Genomic DNA, 23,028 nt, shown 5'->3' on the forward strand with positions numbered 1-23,028 from the left:
CTCCTTTTATGGGGACAGGTCCAGTGTTTCCGCTAATAAAATGACATCACTCTGAGAGTTTATTACCAATTTATTGCCAAAACGTAAAATCCTTCTAATAATAATAATAATAATTTACATCTGATTATGAAAGTAGTAATAAAACATATCGTTTTCTTCTGAGGAGTCTATTCATAAATTTAAAGTTATTAGGTATATATCGATGTGTGTACATATTTTCCAATCTGAATTTACTTAATTATGTCAAGTAATCAGGTCTTATTTTCATTTACATTGTCATTCCATTAGTCGTCGTACAAACAAAAAAATTTAGGCATCACAACTAATCATATTTTAGATGTACAAAAGCTTAGCAGAGTTATTTAGGCTTTCACAATTTATGATAGGTTAGTTATTATTAAATACAGAAAAGATTATTCATTTTATATGCTTACTCAGTGAAGATTTTCGGGAAATGTTCGATTTAATGGACAAATAAATAACAAATTATCACCTTCATTAATATAATTCACAGTTTTATCATATTTAAATCTGAAGTAAAAAAAGAGAAACAATAGTATGACAGAAAGCCACTGCAATAAGCTGAAAAAATAATGTATAAACAATTGGTAAACAACTTTAAAGCAACATATAGAAAACATTGATGGATCTACTTGTCACTGATGTGCATTTTTTCTGGGATTTATTTCAAAGATGTGATAAAAATGTAGTTGTCTCCAGGAAAGTAAACACAAAAATGATGACTTTCAACAAGGTAAATGATTTACTGATTTTTTTTTTCATATGTAATATATATGAAGATCAGGTATAAACATAAGTGATAAATTTGTTTTGTTATTCCTAGAACATAAAACGTCATTAATTCTAATTGCAGTAACAAATAGTGATTATATGAATACGTCAAAACAGTTTGGTAAATTGTTATCAACTGCATATTTCGGTCAACTGCTATTTTTGCCTATAACTGTTCCAATTTAAATGAATATTCACATCTGTTTGTGTAATAGAGTATATTTTGCTCTTAAAATCTAAAAATCTGGAAGTTCCCACAAAATTAGTTATTGAAACTCGTTTTCGGTATATTTGAGCATGAAACTAATATTATTCCCAATAAAATATAAAGCAGCATTTTACATTGCTTAATTCATTTGACATTAATTACAAGAGAATCGGTGCTTTCAACGTGGTATGGTTGCCGACCTTAGTCGGTAAAATATGTCAAGATTTATATGTATTTAAAAAAACATACGTTTCTTCATATAAAACGTTGACTTAAAATACTTTCGGTCAACGTTTATCAGTTAAAATGTTGTTAAGAAATACATGACTATGAATTGATGTTCATTAAAGAACCATTGATTACCACTGAGCCTTAAAGTCGGTTCCACTACTTTTCAGAACTCTTCACCAGTGAGTAAACACAACACTTTCCCAGACCAAAATGAAATAACTAAAGTCAAATTATAGAAGTAGAACGACTCAGTGAATACATTCATTAATGGCTTCATCTTTTAGTCTAAGTATTTAAATAAGTTTATTTCCTGACGATTTTGACCTACAGATAGAAAAATAATAAATAAACATAATCTGTTGTGCCATGATAAACATTTACAGACTTATGAAACATTCGGTTTGAAATTTTCAAATAATTTCACTACTGTGACTTAATGTACTTTAGTGAAACGAAATAACAATCTCTTAATTATTATTTCAGAAAACAAAATTTGTTCCTTGTTTTTATTGGTTAGATAACCTTCGAAAAAGAGGGGTCTTTGAAACAAAATAGTTCATTTCATGCTTGACCAGTTAAATAGAATATTCTGGCAAAACTACTAATTTTTAAATGTCCGTAGTTTTCTCTTTAACTATTTCAATAACTGCATTCATTCTGCTTAGTAGAAACTTACCAACAGATGCTTCGTACATTATGAGAAATAAAAACAAAACGGAATAATCTCAAATTTTATTTATTAGGATAAGATTTATGTACTGATAATCAAACTGATAATTCTAGACTTCCTAGAGTGATGTAGGTAAGTTATGTGTGAAAGTGACTAAAATGAAAATGTTCTTTAGGTATTAAAGTTTTTCAAAATTGAAACCTGTGTATATTAAAAATTTGATTAACTTTTTGTTTTTCTTCAAAAAAAGTAACAGTGCTCTTATTTTTATGGTTGACTTTCTGAAAAAACAAAAGTAGCCTAGAGACATAAACTTGACTGGGTGTCCAATGGTTACAACTTCACATTCTTAGGGTAAAATTCACGTATAAAGACATTATATTTTCACTTAACTTTTCACAATCATATAGTAAGCAGATGTATCGTAGTATATCAGTGTAAAGTAAATTAAAATTTGTCATCTATTTTGAAAATGAAGAAGTTACTAAGACATTCATCATACGCACTAAATTAATTTTACGACAGTTTTATGTTTTGAAAATAATTTCCTCATAATACACAAAGTGCTCGTCAGAAGTCTTCTGTTAAAAAAAAACAGAGAAAAGGTGAAAAAAAATTATAACACTAAGTAATACAAAAAATATGGTTTTGCTAGTGTTTTGTTTCAATAAGAGCAAACAAGATTTGGTAATGAGCCAAGTATCAACATACTTGGAAATTTAGGAATTTGTTGTCATTTATGTAACAAAACAGTTTAGTACAAGGTATTGGGAAGAAACATCTGTTTTATAATTAAAGTTGTATATCTTTGAATGTTAAATGTAATTCCGTGAAGTGAGTTATAGTAGAAGTAATGTCATATACTGAGTTATTAAATTCAGACAAACGTTTAGCTACTTATATGATATATTAAAGCAGCTGATTACTAAAAAATTGAAGTTTATATTATCAAAGAATACATCTTCATTGAATGAATTTATCAAGTTCCCGTTATTCACTTTTGGTATCATAACGACCAGTAAGGTTTTTTTACAAGATTATTTGATCTAAAGTTGCTTAACAACGTTTTATTATTCAGTTTGTTGCTGCTTTTCTCTTCACGAAGACGTGAATGGGACAGATTGTTTGTGAACACTACAATGATCAATATTTGGACAAAATATTTACATAGAGTCAATCCAAGTATTTGGGAATTATAACGTTGTACTGAACATCACAATAAACGTTTTTACAATAGTTCTAAGCCTACATATTCATTATGGTTGATGTTCTTTTTTACCAATTTAAAGCTGAAACTAATTTCATGACTAAAAGTTTTTAACAATTACGGAAAATATCAATAGCCTTGTTTGTTGATTCATGGTAATCGGAACAAATTAATTTTCTGTGTTTATTCTATATTTATGCTTTAAAGCAGTATTGCGTTTAAAAATTGGGTTAACATTTACAGTACAGAAAAATATTATCCAAGGAGCTCAGAAACACGTTATTAAATACTTAAAATGTAGACAAATAGCATTTATTAATATTTTCACTTGGTGTTGTTTACTTGTATCTTCCCATTGTTATTTAGGACTTCAGTTGATCAGTTTCTTGTTGGCATATGTGCATCCTGTGTGGACTTCCTCGATATTGCCTGTAGTCACAAGCTTTATAAGCAATAATGGATAGTGACTAGCAGTGGTATCCAGATTGCGCGTTTCGTCCCATTTGGGACTCATCAGCCGGATGTACCTGCATCTCAGAGTTGATGTTCACTCTGGGATTCGAACCCAGTACCTTTCGCTTCTAACGCCATCGCGTTATTCACTTAGCTACTGAGTCCTGATAGCCACCTTCTTGTCCAATGGGGTGAAGATATATTAACTTGGTGTTGTTTACTGAGATTGATCAACTACAGTCCTAAATAACAATGGGAGGATACAAGTAAACAACACCAAGTGAAAATAATAATGAGTGTTATTTGTCTACCTTTTTAGTATTTAATCATTGTTAATTTATTATCATTTTATGCATAATAACATGTATTCAGTATTTTTAATTCATTGTTTTGCTAAGTAAAGAAGGGTAGAGAAACTTAATTATAATTTCGATCAAATTAACTTTAGGCAAAATGAGGGCAATTTAGTGAAGAAAAATTTCTTTTTGACGAAATCATTTTGGAAAATTCCACAATTGTTTACTTATTTCTTTCACGTATGTCAATGTAAAATAAAATCTTAAGTTGTTGAATGATTAAAAAGGTTATTAAATATTAGTGAAAAATATTTTCAAGTGTCAAATATAAGTGACATAATTAGTTAAGGGTAATAAGAACAAGACAAAATGAAAAAAACATATGGAAGAGAGATGCGAAATAATATGGAAAAGATAGGAAAGAGATGAACACATGTCAGAAGAAGGGTTATGACCATGGTAAAATAAGAGACTGGACATTTCGCCTCTGAACTGAGAGATGAAGTTTGGATTGAATATTTGCCAAACAACTGAGTTTAAGAAAAGTTGTTCCGCAGTTTTTTAGTGAGTTAGTCTGACTTTTTAAATAAATTGGAATATAGCTTCTGGCGTAGTTAGAAGTTCAGACCTGACAAGATAGTTAACAATTGATCTACTGACTGATTTGCGTTAACTATACATAACGATACTGAATAATGATGTAATATACCGCCTGTAGTGAGAAGCTGTGACCAGTGGAGATCAACCGTGTTGGATGAGAGGCAGTTACCTACCAAAGATAATGGAAGATGGTCAAGCGACATTGTGGATTGGTTGAATTTAGACATGAACCTTGTTGGATGCCAGTTCAATGGTCTAGATTTTAGGAATTTGCGTTTGTGATTGAAAGTGTTGGGTTTGACTTCGGTATGCGTTACCGTTGATGCACACTGTTGGGGAGTCCCATACTAGGACTTAATGACTGTCCAATGCTTCCTGGTCTTCAGTGATGGTCTAACATTGATCAGTTCATGGTTTCAATGAAGTTTCATGGTTATTTGATAAACAAATACGTTAGATCTGACAGACTGTTGTTGATTTTTTCATATATAACAAAGTTGTTGACTGATAACTTCTTTCGAATAACTATAAACATTTCGGTGAGTTTTAGGTAAAATGTGCATCTGACTATGTTGAATCTCGAAAATTTTTTCATGTTTGCTCAACGGATCATGAGATTCTGAGAAAACGTTTTGATTACATAAAATGGTTTTTCAATATTTGAGGATAATTGTGTTAAGGAACAAATTAATACAGTTGATTTTCACGATAATTTCAAATTGTAAATTCTGTGTAAATCAAATTGTTTATGCTTCACGGTGGACGTTGCAGATAAACATATTAAAATTCATCATTTCGTACATTGAAAGCCAGAATAAAAGGATAGACAGATTGTTTGTAAATGATAATTCAAAACCGATGAAAGTTATGTAATTCTAAATTATTAACGCTTCTAGTTGAAAGTTAACTGTTCAGTTAATTATCATCGAATGGATACTGAAGTAAAGATTAATATTAAAATTTATGAAATTCGATCATTACTTGGTCACTTAATCTTAATAATTTAATAACGATAATTTGGATGTAGTTAAATATTGAGAATATTAATCGAACAATACGATACAGTGTGATGAAAATTTGCGTAACTGGCTTTAAGCGCTGTAAGCGTCATCTGCCCTGATTAACTCAGGGAGCGGAAAACCATACACTTCAAAAGTGAAACTCATAATTATGTATGTATATATCTGTATAGAAACTTTTAATTTGCAAACAGACAAGATGAAAATGAATATTCACTATTCCATACTCCAATATCTTCAATTTCATCTGACTCTATGCATGAGTAAAGTTTCATAAAAATGATTTCATTTTCGAAACAAGCTCTTTTGTAGATAAATTTGTTAATCATAGATTATTTATATAAATAATTTGCTTACTAGTTACATCATCGCTATTATTCCATTTAATTTAGACTACGAATTAAATTTATTTCAAACTTCAACTACGTTTACAAGTAATGCGATTGAGTAATAATAATAATAACATTTTGTTTAGACTACAATAGTAATAATTTCTTCAGTGATCAGTCATTTGTCAATAGACGATGAATGTAAACGAGTGAATTTAAGGCAGGAAGTAAAGTAAATCTATAATATGCTCTACCGAAGATTTTCTAGACTATGGTAACTTTAAGTATATGGTAAAGATAAAATAATAATAGTCAAATTAATCAATAACAGCTCTTAACCATAAAATAATTTGTTTGTTAGTCTAAGAATAAATGTTTTGTTGATAAGTTTACATCAGAAGAAACTGATATATAATGCAGTGACCATTTTTCATAGAAAGAATCAATGAAGAAAAAGAAGAAGGAGAATGATCATTTTGATAGTAGGGCAAATTTTTGTTCAAAAGATAGTCAAGTATCAATCTATTGACAGTTACTGAAGATATTTGAATTTATACTGTGTTGTACGTCTTGAGTCATTGAAATTGCAAAATATGACATATCGAATTCACATTCGTTGCATATTTTCATTCCCCTAACAGAAATTAAGAAATTCACAAAGTTATGATCCCAAGTAGTTTGACATTAAAATGATTTCACCATTACAAATTTCTTCAATTTTAATCCATGTTTTGCTTTATTTAGGGACAAAATACACTTAGACTGAATTTATAAGTAGGTTGTTTGTCTTTATTAAATTTCGGTAACTTTTGTAACAGTCAAGACAATTTATTCAATTTGTAACTATCCCATGCTTGTTTGAAAGATCATAAATATCTCGTAGATACTGTCAAAAGTTAAAAACAAATCGATTAATTCTGATCCTATTTTGTATCTTTTATTTCATGAATGGATCAAAAATAATTTTCTTTCAAAATATAACATAAATTAGAAATAGGAACATTTGATTTTTATGTACAAAATTATTATTGACATTTATGAGCACTCAATGTGTCTGTAAACTATTGTTACTTTCTTTCAGTAGATTCTATCTCAAATTTATTGTAGGAAACAATTGTCTTTCTACTATTCTTTAAGAAAAAGTAACGCAATAAAATGTGAGAAGTTTTAGTTTATGAAACTTAAATTTGTAACAAACAAATTAGTTATTTTTTTATATAAAGTTGAAATCATGAGTCGATGGAAGCTGGACCACCAAGGAAAACCTGGAAGCACTGGAAGGCCGTTTCGTCCTATTTGTTAAGGAAACTTCATCAATATTTTATGCTTTCAAAATATTCTACAAAATATTAAAAATGTTAATGAAGTTTGGTATTATGACTTACAGTGAAATCATAGACACACTTTTCGTACTATTTAGGACCTTTTAGCCAGTTGAACCTGTAAGTGACTGTTGATGTTTACATAGAAAATCAAACCCACTACCTTTCGCCTCAAAAGCAAAAGCGTTATTCCGTTAACCATGGAGACAAGATAGCCACTATCTAGTCCGAAGGGTGTAAATTTATTTATCAAAGAACCAAAAAAATTATAAACAACTATAAGGTCGAAAATCTAGTATGGTGAACGAGAATACAAGTAGGAACAATGGAACGTATTTGAATACAAAATTACAGATTGTCTTACTGAGATCTGAGAACCATACAGTGAATTCTTCATTTGCGCCCTTTCGTTTCTACACCAATCATTCTTTATTCTCGGTCCCTTTTCTTCGATCTTCCGCCACCAGGCATTTAGCTTTCAATTGATGACATATACTACTTATATCTGTCGATATCATTAGCACATACGACACTAGTCATATGGGATGACAATCGAAAAAAATGTCCAAAGACAATAAGCAATCAGGTTCAATGTCAACTGAATATAATGAAAGTCATGTGAGAAGAATTTCAAATTGCTCAATTTCATAACACGTTTTTCATGAAGTTGTCCAAGAGCATGATTGGAGGTTAACTATTAAACCGTGCAACTCATAGAACGTTTTACATAGTTGGTTTTATGATTGATAATCTTATTCTGATGGTTATTAGCTATAATCTGAAAATAAAAAGTTTAATAATAATTCGAGAGGATTGAAATTATATATTTTGGTAAAAACAGAGAGGTCAGAACAAGGGAAAAATGTGTGGCACACCAATTTAGATTAGTCTATGACAAATCGCACACTCATTACAAAAATGTAATTTAGTGAAATTCATTAAAATATATTTAAAAATCCATTTGTCAAATAATTATTTCATTACGATTTAAATTTAGTTGCTCACGTTTTTGTTTGTTTCAGTGTACGCTAACAACTTTCACACATTGAATCAGTCCAGAAGAAATTAGTAAATAATACAAATCATATTTGTTATACCTTTTTTGAGATGCAAGATTCGGATTCTGAGGTGTATACGTTAACTGTCTGCGCTCACTAAAATGAATTTGTATGTGTCTTGTATATTATTGTGATTATTTGAAATCTTTCTTTAGATTGAGCAATCACATTATAAATATCAAGTATTGTTCCTATTCACCTTTTAAGAAAACAAAATTATTACTTTACATCTACTATATACCATTATCTTTTGGTTAACGGTTAACTATATTTACTGAGCTACATGAGCGAGCATACCATATAATGACTGTGACGTAGTTGTAGTAAAATTAAGGGGTTGACCTACTGTAGTGTAGTTAAAATGTTTATTGACACGGTTTACCGTGTAAGATATTTGATAACGTTCTGTAAGTTAAGTATTTCATAAGGGTCAGTAAAATGCAGGTTTATGTCACTTTCAGTTAAAATACTTTTGAAACAACATTTGTATCATTTGAAATAAACAACGTTTGCTAAATGATTTCAAATATTATAGTGTTTGCCATGGAGTAGAATCATTTTCATGGTAATGGTTATACAGTTTACATTATATCATATCTCTGTTTAATACAGCAATAAATCATCATTATTTGTATTTATTGTTTATTTGTTTCTGACTGAATTTGAAGTATGAATAATTGAGGGACGTAGATTGCTCATATAATCACTTTGAAAACCTCCAGTTCATTGCTGTAATTCTCAAAAACACTTAAGCTGGGATCTAACGATGTTAGTGTCAGAATTCACTCAATCAATGCTCTTGCTCAACCCTTCATCCATTGGCCAGGTTGGATAACTGTCTCACACTAGACACGCATTGAACTTCTCAATAAAACTTCAGGAGTTACATTTTACAGCTAGTCATTAGTGACCGCAAGAATGTTATTAGTATAAGGGATTCGTGAGGACTGTAGTATTTTTATTGTTAAATATCACGAAACGATCTTGTTTTGACCAACAGTTGTTGATTGTTCAACTATGATCCGTAGTGTCGCGATTTGGTCTTTGAACGACAGATTCTTACGGAATCCGATCTGTTGATCTCGAAGTTGGACGTTAACTGAATCTTTCACCCGTCTTAGCAGCACTCTTTTGGAAACGTTTCCTGGTGCTGATAGTAAAATCGTTAAAATACGATGAGGTCTATAGTGTTTAGACCCACGGTAGTCAATGCAAATATCTTGATTTTGTGGAAAAGTGCTAAACATTGAGATAACTTAGTCCAAACTACTATGCTGACTGCTTTTATCATGTTACATAAAATATGTTAGTTGATGTACAAACATGAATACTGGATCGAATAATAGAGCCATTCTTAAGAGAATCACAACAAATTCGAAGAAAACTGTCTAGGATCAGAAAGAACCCTAACGCCATGTTTTACCAATGATGTTCAAAAAAGAGGAAATGTTGCAAGAGACGATTTACCGATGAGGTCAACACTTCCAAAGCTATATATTTATATAAAAATTGATCACATTTGTATGAACTATTTTGGTTTTATTATTTTCGTGTTCCCTAATTTCAAGCTTTCATTTTAACCGTAAATCATTGCTATAGCTTCTGCACTCATAAACGAAAACTGATGGTTTGTGTACCTAGTATTCCGTTTTTCCATCATCACTGTTGTTTTTCCGTGTTAATACCGTTTGTTATTTGGTCTCCTGAGTGGTTTGGTCTTATATGTATATCAATAAATATCTAAAATGCAGTAACGATCTTGGACCGGTGATCATTAGTCTTGTGTGCCTCCTCGTCGTTCAGGTCTAGTCAGTATTGGGCCAGTCGTCAATCATAGAGTACCAATCTTTATTGTCCTTGCTGTGTATTAGTTGCTTTGGATCGTCCACACGTATTTTTCAGTTATAGAACTTGACAATTTCCTGCCTTGATGTATTTTATAAAAAAATGTTATTCTCACAGCTATCTGAAAATACCCAGTGACACAAACAATAAAATACCTTCTGTAAAGACAAAACATTTTGTTTGATAATTAATTGCCCTTCACAGATATTTTATTTTAAAATATCAATGTCTAACCTAAATTCATCCTTCATTGGTTGAATGGAATTTGAATACTTTTCTAATGTAGAATACCTTATCTCAAGGATTTAATGGAAAACAGTAAATTACTACTTTTTTATAAAGAAATTGTTTTTAATTAATCATTAGTTACAAAACCTATGACTGTTTAACAATAAATTCGGTACTGGATTTAATGAATCTCGAATAACGTTACAAAAGATTTGCATCTCAGCTTCTGTCAATCAGTTTTTTGTTCCAGTATGAAAGCTTTCCCTTGTTTGTTAAGAGTTTCCAGGTCATATGATAAGTAATTCATTACTTTACTCAGACTCATTACCAAATTACTAAGTCATAAGCTAATATATGTTATATGCTTAATTTTATCAGCTTTAACAGCAAATAGTTGATAAAAATATTTATTATTTTTTGACATTCAACAGACCATTGTCATAAGAGGCTGTATATTTATGTAAAACAAGTAGAATAGTTATTTTGAAACACTGTTATGGTAATATACTACCATGGCATTTTATAAACGTAGATTTTTCACTTATTCCACCCTGTCTATACTGAACAGAAAACACTGTAGACCATCGTATTCATTAAAGAATTTTGCAACGATTACAGTAATCAGGATCAGCAAAATTTCAGAAATGTTATCTAATTTGATTTATCATTTGCAGTAAATCTTAATTGTTTAGTTATAACAATAAATCAACCAGTTGATTATTGATAGGAAATGACAAATCACAAATTTTTTTTTCAGTTGAAGATGGTACACCCGACATTGATACAATGAAAAGTCAGATTCACAGGATAGAAAGGGAAAGTATTGGAACTAAAAATCTTAAAGTTAGAAGTAAAACGCATAATATCTAGTCTAAATGGAATAAATCACATTAGAGAATATGAAGGGTTGAAGAACACTATATGCAAACTTTAAAGGAAAAGTATTAATCAATAAAACTGCTTAAAGGTTATTAATTTTGAGAAGGCTTCAAACATTTTCAAATGTGTCTCACGGTGATGCACAGTTCAGTATCAGAAACCTCACCCTAATCTTGCATTCCTCTTGTTCGTACTTAACTTTTTTCCAGCCTATTTTAATTACTGTCAGTACTGAGTGTTTGGATAGGCCAGAATTAGGTGTAAACAGATATATATAAACCATCAAATTCAATGAAAATTTGAGTTTTCATGAATTAACCCACCAATTCTACTCAGGTTTCCACTCCTAACTGATGAATAATTCCAGATACGATTTCATTGCATGGGAGTATGAATTTAAAGAAATCTCTAATCAATTACCTACTACCTACAGGTTCCTTCAGGTATAATGTCTATAACAATAAATTTTGGGCAACTTTATAGAAGAAGAAATAATAAATATAATATATTTAATACATTTATATCATAGTTGATGTCATTTATTTTCATTAACCTACATTTATTGATTATGAACCTCAGAGATTATGGTAAAAACATAAAAAATCAATGTTGTATTGATTTTAGCAGAAAATAAATAATTTAGGTAATTAAAATAAAAATTTTGTACTATTGATGTTTTTCACTGTTTTTTTGTCTCCAAGTATTGCTTAGTAGTGATGTACTTTATTGATGTTTTCTCAACAGTTATGTCATTCAATTATTTTTTTTATTAATTGATTGTTCATAATGTATAAAATTTATTATTAGTGATGAATAAACTGTTTATGATATTGAATAACCGAGGAGCTGAGGAGTCCCACAATAGGGCGAAACGGCCGTCCGATACTTCCAGGTTTTCCATGGTGGTCTGACTTTAATAGACTCATAAATTGAACTATATATAAAAAATAACTAAACATTTGTAAAATTAGTCATAATACACTGTAATAAATTGTGTCTACTGGTTATACATTCTAATTTAATTGTATCATTCAATTGTTGCATAGACTAACAAATGAGGAATTCTTTGAATAAACTTACATAATCTAATATCCAGGAATGATAAATCCTGTAGAAATAATATTTGTTAAGTCTTTTGAAATATATAAATATTTTTAGGAAGCATCTAGAGAAAAATGAGCACCATCTGTTGTTATCCTCAAATTATATTCATGAAACAGTAAAATTTACCTAGTTGTTGATATTAAGGATTGCAATAAATCAATCTTTTGGTATATTAACATTCGAAGCAGATTATCACGATATAGCCGTCAAGTCACGAGGAATTTTGGACGAAATTTGTTAGTGACTAGCATTGGGATCCATGGTGCGCATTTTCTTCCCATTACAAACTCGTCAACTGGAAGCACCTAAAATCGAGATGACAGCTCAACGGTTTTTCCTCCTAAAGCCCAACGCCCTATTCACTTTGTTACTGATTCCAGATAATCATCAGCTTATAGAACAATAATGCAACAGGTACATTTGCCTAACGTGTACTAAATATAACGAAATGCGTGTCTCCGATTCCACTGCTAGCCACTGTCAAACTTTGCTACGTGATTTTAATGAAAATATCAACAAAATTTATTTTAAATCATGATCACAAGTAAACTAGAATTATGCTGAATAAAGTATGTCATAAATGAACCTTGGGAAATCCAAGCATGTGTTTATACATATTAGCTTAAAAATACTTTTTATAACCAACTGTTACTGTAAATGGGAATGTGAAATCATTTGTATTACATAAGAACATCAGGCAATTGCATACATCTGAGATGAATATGATAGTTTAAAATAAGAGATTCATGATATATATATATATATATATATATATATATATATAGAGAGAGAGAGAGAGAGAGAGAGAATGAGCTTAGCTTTTCAACGAATGATAGACATGTTTACAATAAAGTATTCTTGCTTTTTCTGTGCGCTTAGAAAACCTTATGAAATATTATCAATTTACTTTACCCTAGGGAACGATAAGTAGTCATAGTTAGTAATATCCATAAGGTTAGAGGAGGAATCTAGGCGTCAATGTGATTGACGAACCAAATTATCTATTACGAACATATATATTTTATTTAGCAATCGACGCAAAGTTTATTTACTCTATTTTAGACCCTGATTTAGGTTTGAAATACAGGTCCACTACAAATGTACAAGTATCTAAAGCACTGTCAGGTTGAAATTATAGTGTTACATTGATTTGGGAAATAAACTCGATCGTTCCAATGTGACTCCCATAACTGAATACCGTATTGTAATGACTTCAAGATTATCAGAGTCGGAAAAAAGAGAAATCAACACTGATATCACCTTCACTGTAATGTTCCAAATCAAAAGTATCATGTTTTATGAAATTATTTCAGTTGAAATATACGATGAAATTAGTTTCTTAGCAATTATGCATTCTTTCTATTAGAAACTTTAATCAAATAATTGGAAACTAAATAAGCGTTGTGAACGATTGAGAGATGAATCATCATACTGACTTCAATCTATTCTAGTAATAAAATCAACTTAGCATTCATTCAGATGAGTTAATAGTTAATTTGTCACAATTATTTGATTTCATGTTTAAAATAATTACTTTTTCACATGGAATGTATTCAGTTGTAATGTGTACAGTTCATCTTGATATGCAAAAAAAAAAGATGAATACTTGAAGATTTTAAATGAAAATAATTCCTAGTTTTATTAATTTTATAATGGGATCAAAAAGTGTAAGCGAACAATATTGCTTTCAGTTAGACCCTTATAAGGCTTTATTCTAAAATATATGGATATTTATGTAGATATGTGAAAACATGAAACCAACCAAAGCAATTTATGAGTTAATGAAATGGGTTGGATACAAAGTTCATTAACTTTTTTTAATTAATAAATTTTATTCTACTCCATCATTTGCTTCTTCTACCTGTTCTTTTTGTATATCAAGTCAATAAAATTGGGATATAAACAACCATACTAATAAAGTCCAGTACATGAAATAGTTTCATTTGAATTGTATTTGTCTGTTTATTTGTTTAATAAATTACCTCATGGTTACATTTTTTTTTAAAAATTGACCAAAAAATAAAGGCAAATGAATTCAAATAAAGTATGAACAATAATCCCATTGATATTGTTTGTAAAGTTATTCATTATTTACTAATTATACTGCTAAGGTTCATAGACTATACTGAACATGTACATCCAATTACTGTCATTATATGGCTTTATCATTATTTGAACACCTTACGGTAATATGATATTAATTTATTGGTTTGATACATTAATTGATAGTGTAATTATCTTATGATGTCATATATTAAATTTTGAAAAATTCCAGTGAAAATCGTCAGTTATTCAAAGTTAAATTATATGTGCAACAAAACTGTTTCTCTTGCTTATTTTTGTTGATGTAATACACTATGCTATCATTCTTATCAAATCCTTATCAAATTATACAGTTATGCATTGGAATCAACGATTCAATTGATTAGTCAATTATATTTCCTTAGTGTCTTATTAACATAACATGTTTCTCAATTGTTTTTATACTCAAAACTGAAAACAAATTAGTCATTGTTTCTCACTGGAAGGTACTATTAATTAGTCTGACTAAAATCATTTAGTTTATTGTAGAAATAATTTTAACTTACAAATAATAAACCTAAAATCAGTCAATCATAAATCATATACACCTATTTGTGTTCGCTGGCAAAGACTGACAGAGATATTACATAACATTTTATTAAAATAAGCAAAGATGGATAGCGGTTAGCAGTGGAATCCAGGACGCGCGTTTCGTCCTAGCTGGGACTCGTCACCTGGATGTACCTGAATCTCTGAGTTGATGTTCACTCGGACCCAGTATCTTTCGCTTCAAACGCCATCGCGTGACCCACTCAGCTACTGAGTCCTGATAGCCACTTGATTGTGCAATGGGATGAAGTTTGAAATCACTTATTTCAATATTCCCATTGATGCTTAGGACTTCAGCAAGTCAGTCTCGAGTCTCAGAGTGAACATCAACTCTGAGATGCAGTTTCATCCGGCTGACGAGTCCCAAACAGGACGAAACGCGCGTCCTGAATTCCACAGCTAGCCACTATTCATCTTTGAGTACAATGCTTGTGAATTAAGGCTATATTGAGGCAATACGCATAGTATGCGCATATGACAATTAGAGACTGACCAGGTTCAGTCCTAAACATCAATGGGAAGATTCAAACAAACAATACTAAGTGAATTTTATTAAGATAGTTATTCAATTTAAACCGTCATGGATATTGTTGTCTATAAACTGGACAACATTTTTTTTCTTATTTTCACATATTGTAATTTAATGATTATGTATTACGTCTTACTAATTTTTCACACAATTTAGTCTTCCACTTGATCGAATTGTAATTGCACTATCATATCTCTCTCATCCTATCTGACCCATATTTATATTCTGATCACAGATCTTAAATTTTCACTTACCATATATACAGATTCAAGTTAACATTCTATATGAGTCATATCAACATTAACAACTTTATTCTATTTGGTTTTACAATCCTAAATTTACATGCTTTAAACGATGTACTTTGCCTTTGAGCTGGCCATTTTTTAGGATTATTAATTTGCACATATGAATTGTAGAACCTGAAGAGAATTTATCAAAAAGAATATCCTTCGTTCAAATATTAGTCTTTTAATATGATGTGGATCGTTAAACGATTTTACTTTATTTGAAGTTAAAGATTCATTTATCTAATGAATATTGACCGAAATATAATACAGAAAGGTATACATTTTAAATGGCAACAATTCTATCGTCGTTAATATGCTTGTGTTAATTAAAGATGAAAAATTATTTGAATGAAACGCCAAAAAAACAAAAACAAAAATAAAATACGAAACAACGAAACAAAAAGTATTTTTTTCTATTATTATTTTTTTTTCTTTTGGTTTTTTACGAAACGATACAAACAAGCATAAATATGTAGGCTGAAAAGTTTAATGTTTATCTATTTTTTTTTACATTATAAAAATTTCGAACATTTTATATAATAAAGGAGAATAGGATAGTAAAGACAATAATAAGAAAGTTACATCAAAAGGGAAATAATTCCCTTTTTATACTTGACATTTGATTTAGTCTTTCATCTTGTAATTTCACAAAATTAACTAAACTATAGTTTTATATTGTTTAAAAAAAAGAGAAAAAAGAAGAAAGGGAAAAAGGAATTACACACTCTGAAGGTCGTTAAATAATAGTTTTCTTGTGTACTCAACAATAAAACGCATTTGATTTTTATGTCGTTTATTATTCAGTAAATATTTAGAACTACTACTACTACATCCATCGTTAAGAAGGTACAAGTATTTATAAACAGTTGTTTACGCAAAATACTCAACATTCACTAGCCGGATGCTATCAGCAACAGCGTTTTATGGGAGAGTACAAACTAGCTTCCAGTTAGAGAGAAAATTAGGAAAAAACGTTGGAAGTGGATAGGACATACATTAAAGAAATCACCAAAATGCATCATGAGGCAATCTCTAACTTTGAATCCGGAAGGCAAGCGGAAATGAGGAAGCTCAAAGAATACATTACTCCGGGAAATAGAATCAAATATGAAAAGGATGAATGTTAACTGGAAAGAACTGGGAAGGACTGCCCAGGACAGGGTTGGATAGAGAATGCTGGCGGGCGGCCTATGCTCCTCCGCGAGGGGTTGGTAACAGGCGTAAGTAAGTAAATATTTAGAAAACAAAAAAATAGTAATCTTTGCTACACATAATAATAATAGTAATAATACCAAAATTATTTGTTTATCATTTTTGAATTAATTCTGAAATAGTTTGAGTCGTTGTATAACTTCCATGTAATTTCATATTAGATGAAATAAAAATTGGTAAAATATTTGTTTGTTTTTCATTTAATTCCATAATAATCTGATGTTGATGATAAGAACAATTACATAAAATCTTTGAATTTATTTGATTAAAATAATCATCATGATTATCTTTAAGTGATTTTTGAGGTATTACCAATTGAAATTGATAATTTTGACTATGAAAATCAGTTTGATAATTTTGATTTATTAATTTATAATCATTTAATTGATTATAAGAAGTGATAAATTGATTATAATTAGAGATTGACTCTTTCATTGAATGTGTTGCACAAGAATTCATTGATGTTTGAGTCGGTATACCCCAACATAAACTTTGGTTTGGAATTTTCGAATTTTCTTTGCAAACTTTTAAGGAGTTTGATTCATTTTGTTTCACTTTCTGGTTAGATTGTGATTTTAATTTGTGTAAGTGTTTAGACGGTCGAAAATGTTTGAAAAATTTATTAATCACTGAGATAGGTAACCAAAAACTACAAAAAACAATTTGCATTCCAATGAGTGTAAAAAATGCTAATGTCGCTGGTAAAATAAGAAAACGATATTCCTTCCAGGTTGTTTGCTCTGAATTAGTAAATTCATAATTTAAGTGGGAAGTGGAAGAGACATTGGAGATAAATTTTGCAATTTTCCGTTTTATATGAAAATAGGATGATTTATTTGAGGTAGTAGCTATTGAGAAAAAAATCAATTAGGTAAGATAAAAAAAAACACTGGACATATTCAACAACATTCGTAACAACTTAGAATGCCATTTTTGACGATGTTTATTGACTAAAGTAATTAAACTGGTCATAAATTTAGTTCCTTCACTCTTTCTTGATATTCCAACCCGATTTTCTGTTAGGTTTTTGTTTGTAAATAACTCATTTCGAATAATATGAAATATTAACCTGATTGAGAATACGATATGTAAAATACAGGGCTCCCATGTACTTTAACTCATTTAAATCCACCTTTTTCACATTTATTTAATGAAACATTGAGTAATTAAAGAACAAATTATTAGTTTTCTATTTATTTACACATTACTGGAACCCAGAATCATTCTTATCGTATATATGACAGTTCATCCCCTACACTGAAATATCACATTTATCTAAATGTGACAATATAAAACTTCATGATTTAAACAATTCGAATTTGTTTGAAATCACAAGAATCAACTAATGGAGGAGAGTTATTATGAAGTTACATTATAATCTAATTATCCCTACAGCACTTTACCTAGTTTACTTTCTATGATATGTGAAACGATAGAAAAGCAAAATTTATAGGAAACATTGTCATTACCGAGATATAATCCTACGCAAACTAGTTTGTGTTTAGCTCAGTGCTCGTAAAAGCTTTCCATTATATCTATGACTTAATTTAATAAATCGTGTTGTAAAACACAATTTTACATCTATAAACGAATTCTGTGTAAAGAGGTAAATTATAATAGTTGACTTACATTTTTCATAATGATTTGTCAAATTAGACTTTTTGATATATATTGCGGAACCATTGGAAACGCTATCTGTGCTTGAGGTCTTATGTGTTGACGCCAGTCTAACACTTAGGCGGAAGTTACTATTTTGACAAATAACTGATTGAGCTATAAATAAAATACGCGGTATAAAAGAATAAAATAGATGAATTTAATAATAGAAAACCTAAGAACGATAAGGTTGAATCGTTTAAGTTGATCAAGCTCCATATGTTATATGAAAATATGTTCCTGTATACATCCATATGTTAACATATTGACAGTAATCTTAACGAAAACAGCTTGAATAACTAAGAGAAAACATTCTGGTATCGATTAATCAAATATTTGAAGAAAACAGACATAATTATTGTAATTCAAACTTTCAATTAAGTGCCCCCGATCGCCCTGAAACGGACGAGAGTGGGGAGAGTCCGCTCCCCCTCTTGAAATGCTCGCACATGGCCACGCGTACATAGCTTCTGTCAGGGAAGTCCTACTCACTGCCTTCTCGTGACGTTACCGTTGTTTACGAAATCGAGAGGACGAAAAGCGAATGTCCGGCGCTTTAACCGGGTAGGTGGACACAGAAAATACACCTAAGGGAGTTGGAAAACCCTGACTCCAAACCAATGGTGCACATGGGCTCCAGTATCCTGAGGGAACAAATGACTCATGAATCAACCGCTGGTCACCGGCTACCATGGGACTGCATTTCCTCACGATGCTCCACTGTCTTGTGGATTAGACCTTAAGGTCAAAGACTCCGGGTGTGGCCCCTTAAGAAAACCACCTGTTTCAGTTTGAGCACCTGGGCAGTATCCCAGCCCTCACACAAATCAAAGGAGATTTGTGCGGCGCATATGTATCTGGTGCTTCCTTGTACCAATATTTATGTGTTTAAATAAATAATAATAATATTCAGTTAAGTAATGATTTTTAAAAACTTACCTACAAAATGAATAGGTAATTCATGATGAAAAACTGGAAGAGATGAAATTTCATGAAATTTACTAATTTTGAGTATAAATTCCGTTGCATAATTATCACCGAAACAATCTAAAAGTTTAATTACTTTAATGGATAAAGTTCGATTGCATTTTATTGTTACTCGTGAATCATTTGTCTAACAAAAAAACAAACAATAAACATAGGTTTCAGATCATTAAGGTTTTCCACTAGATCTACACTTGCTATAAATAATGCGCAAAATAAAATTACAAAAATATTATTTCATACAATTGAAGTTAGATTAGTCTAATTCCCTTCAGCATACATACTATTTCTTAACCCTATTTTCGCTTTGAACACTATCGGAAACTATCAGAAGTTTGACGTCTTAATTACCATGTTGTTTTATGCTTTGTCGTCACCGCATAGTACCGGGATAAATGTATAAGTTTGTATATAGGAAATTCTCATTTCGGCATTTGACAAATAAAAAGGAACGAATCAAGCGAGGAAATTTTTTTCAATTAGTTTTTCATCATGGATCTACATTAATGTATATATGATTCACAATAGAGGAATAACATTCATTGAGTGGATGCGTTACGTAATAATTATATAATGACGTATCGATTATTAATTGGAAGAAAGAGGAATAATAATAGTCAAAGTAATTATTCGAAAATCAAGCTGTTGCTACGTTGCATAATATGTAAAAGGAGAAGAAAGAACTAACAAAATATTTTGATGAATGGTCAGTAATATAGTAGTTATGTAAGAATCAAGAGGCGAATGTAGAAAATAAGTAAAACGCATAAATGGAAGGAACACGAAAATTGTTTACCAAAGTTCTACTGCTGACTACGCTATACCAATGGCCAGGGTAGCCAGAGTGTTTGTACAAACTTCATTTGCATACATAGGTTCGGTTTGTGAACATGGATTGCGATGGCTTCAGCTATGTGCAAAAGACGAACTCGTAAACCATGCGGCAAATTTGATAAAATATGGTAGATAACAGTAGATAATTATTACGTAACATATCTACTCGATGGGTGTTATTCCTTTATTGTGAATCATATATATATATATATATATATATATATATATATATATATATATATATATATATATATATAACTTAGTGTAGAGGCATGATGAAAAACCAGTTGAAAAGAAATATATAGAAACTTGAAAATAAACTTAATGGTTAGGATTTCTTTGTTGAACAAATTATATTATGATCTCAATCAAGTTATTTAAGTGTGAATCCTGTCAGTTTTTATACTATGAACTAAAGCAACCTTTTTACGTAATATCATGTACCTGGATGAACTTGGATTTTTTGAATAATTAAATAAATAAACCATATGTAATAAGAATTGTAGCCAAATCGTTTAACTGTTATTGCGAAATCAGTGGTATTCACTTAATCATTTGTTTTGTGTAAAGACTGTAGAAAATCCACTCACTTCAATAGTGATTATTTCAGCACATCAAACTTTGTTTTAAACAACAACAAAAAAGTGTTTTTCGTGATAAACCTTTTTTTATTGTCATAATCAGGGGTAACAGGAAATGACACTCAAATAAAATGAGGCAAAGTTCTTTTCTGAATGATATTTTTATTCTTATAGTCTAATTGATAATCAAATTTTAGTATATTTGCAAAACTGAATTATTAATTATAATAAAAAAAATAACAAGAATGGTAACTTTAAAAAAGGAAACCTTTTCTTCTTCTTACGCCTGTTACTCTCAATGGAGCATAGGCCGCCGACCAGCTTTCTCCAACCCACTCTGTCCTGGGCCTTCTTTTCTAGTTCTATCCAGTTCTTGTTCATTTTTCTCATGTCTGTCTCTATTTCTTGGCGTAATGTGTTCTTTGGTCTTCCTCTTCTCCTTTGACCTTCAGGATTCCATGTGAGGGCTTGTCTTGTGACGCAATTAGGTGATTTCCTCAAGGTGTGCTCAATCCACTTCCAGCTCTTCTCCTGATTTCTTTCTCTGCTGGAATCTGGTTTGTTGTCTCTTACAGTAACTTGTTGCTGATAGTGTCTGGCCATCGAATCCAAAGTCTCTTGCGTAGACAACTGTTAATAAACACTTGTATCTTCTGGATAATGGCTTTCGTAGTTCTCCACGTCTCCGCCCCATACAGTAGGACTGTCTTCACATTTGTATTGAAAATTCTAACCTTGGTGTTGGTTGACAATTGTTTTGAGCTCCAGATGTTTTTCAGTTGTAGGTATGCTGCTCTTGCTTTGCCGATCCGCGCCCTCACATCTGCATCTGATCCACCGTGTTCATCAATGATGCTGCCCAGATATGTAAAGGTTTCCACATCTTCCAAAGCTTCTCCATCAAGTGTAATTTTGTTTGGTGCATGTTTTATTGTATCGGAGAGTCTTGCTTTTCCTTTTGTTTATATTGAGACCTACTGCTGCTAGGGCTGCTGCTACACTGGTCGTTTTCCATTGCATTTGTTGTTGCGTGTGTGATAGAAGAGCCAGATCATCTGCGAAGTCTAAATCGTCAAGCTGCATCCTGCCTGTCCACTGTATCAACAAAAAAAATGAAACCATTTCCCAAAAACATCATACAGTCAAATAAGAGGTCAATAGAAACGTGTTATATAATGAATGGTATTTTGTTATTCTCGTAAAGCTTTTCTGGGATCACTATAAATCCTAATGACAGATTTGAATCAGATTATGCAAAAGATATTTTGACATTATTAGATACATATATCAATCAAAAAAATTACATATATTATCTCGGTATAAATTTTGATCATACCCAGTAAAGTGATTGGGAAAATGTTCGATTTGGTGGACAGATAAAAATCAGATTATCACCTTCATTGACGTAGATTTCATTTTGACCTTCTTTAAATCTAAAAAAAATAATTGACAAACATCTGATAAACCAACCACTGAAAAGAGATAACAGTTAATCCTACATTTTAACGAACTTGTCCAAATATCTATAAATATAAAATCCGTTTTTGAATCATTTGGGTTTTGTTTTATTATGAATTATCAGAACACTAATCAAATCACCATACGAACTAAGTGAGTTTTCCGGTTGCGAGATTGAATGATTTAACTTTCGTCATCTTTTTCTCAGTTGACATGATTCTTAATTCGTTTAATCAGCAGATTAACTTTGATTAATATACAAATATCACTTACGCCATACAATATTATTGTGTAAGAGCATAACAGCCAGAGTAAACATTATCTCATCAGGCTTTGAAATAAACTATTTACATTATAAACAAGTGTTAGCAAACAACACAGTCTAGATCAGCGTAGACCAATCGACTTGTTTGCAATCTGCTAGGAACAACATCCAATTAATGGTATTGTTATGTCTTAAACTTAGTGTTTACGAATGTGAAATGGATTTTTATTTAAAATGATAGTAATTGCGATACTATAGTGTATGTCATAGCTTTCACAAGTAACTCAATGTTTCCCTACCTGGTTAATTAACATGTTTACTTACAGTTGATATTTTGTAAGGTTACTATA

The 23,028-nt window shown here is 30.6% G+C and overlaps 1 protein-coding gene across 1 annotated transcript; it reads right to left on the reverse strand.

Moving 5' to 3' along the window:
• Positions 1-434: 434 nt before the first annotated feature.
• On the reverse strand, positions 435-22,691 carry Smp_133080 (hypothetical protein; the record flags this gene model as incomplete). The annotated part of the gene is made up of 6 exons (XM_018793460.1): positions 435-531; positions 17,328-17,748; positions 18,530-18,673; positions 19,496-19,670; positions 22,292-22,388; positions 22,687-22,691. 6 exons carry the CDS (start codon positions 22,689-22,691, stop codon positions 435-437), a joined length of 939 nt encoding a protein of 312 aa, XP_018647971.1.
• Positions 22,692-23,028: the final 337 nt, after the last annotated feature.

Source organism: Schistosoma mansoni, chromosome 1 (assembly GCF_000237925.1).
Source record: "Schistosoma mansoni strain Puerto Rico chromosome 1, complete genome".
Lineage (NCBI taxonomy): Eukaryota > Metazoa > Platyhelminthes > Trematoda > Strigeidida > Schistosomatidae > Schistosoma > Schistosoma mansoni.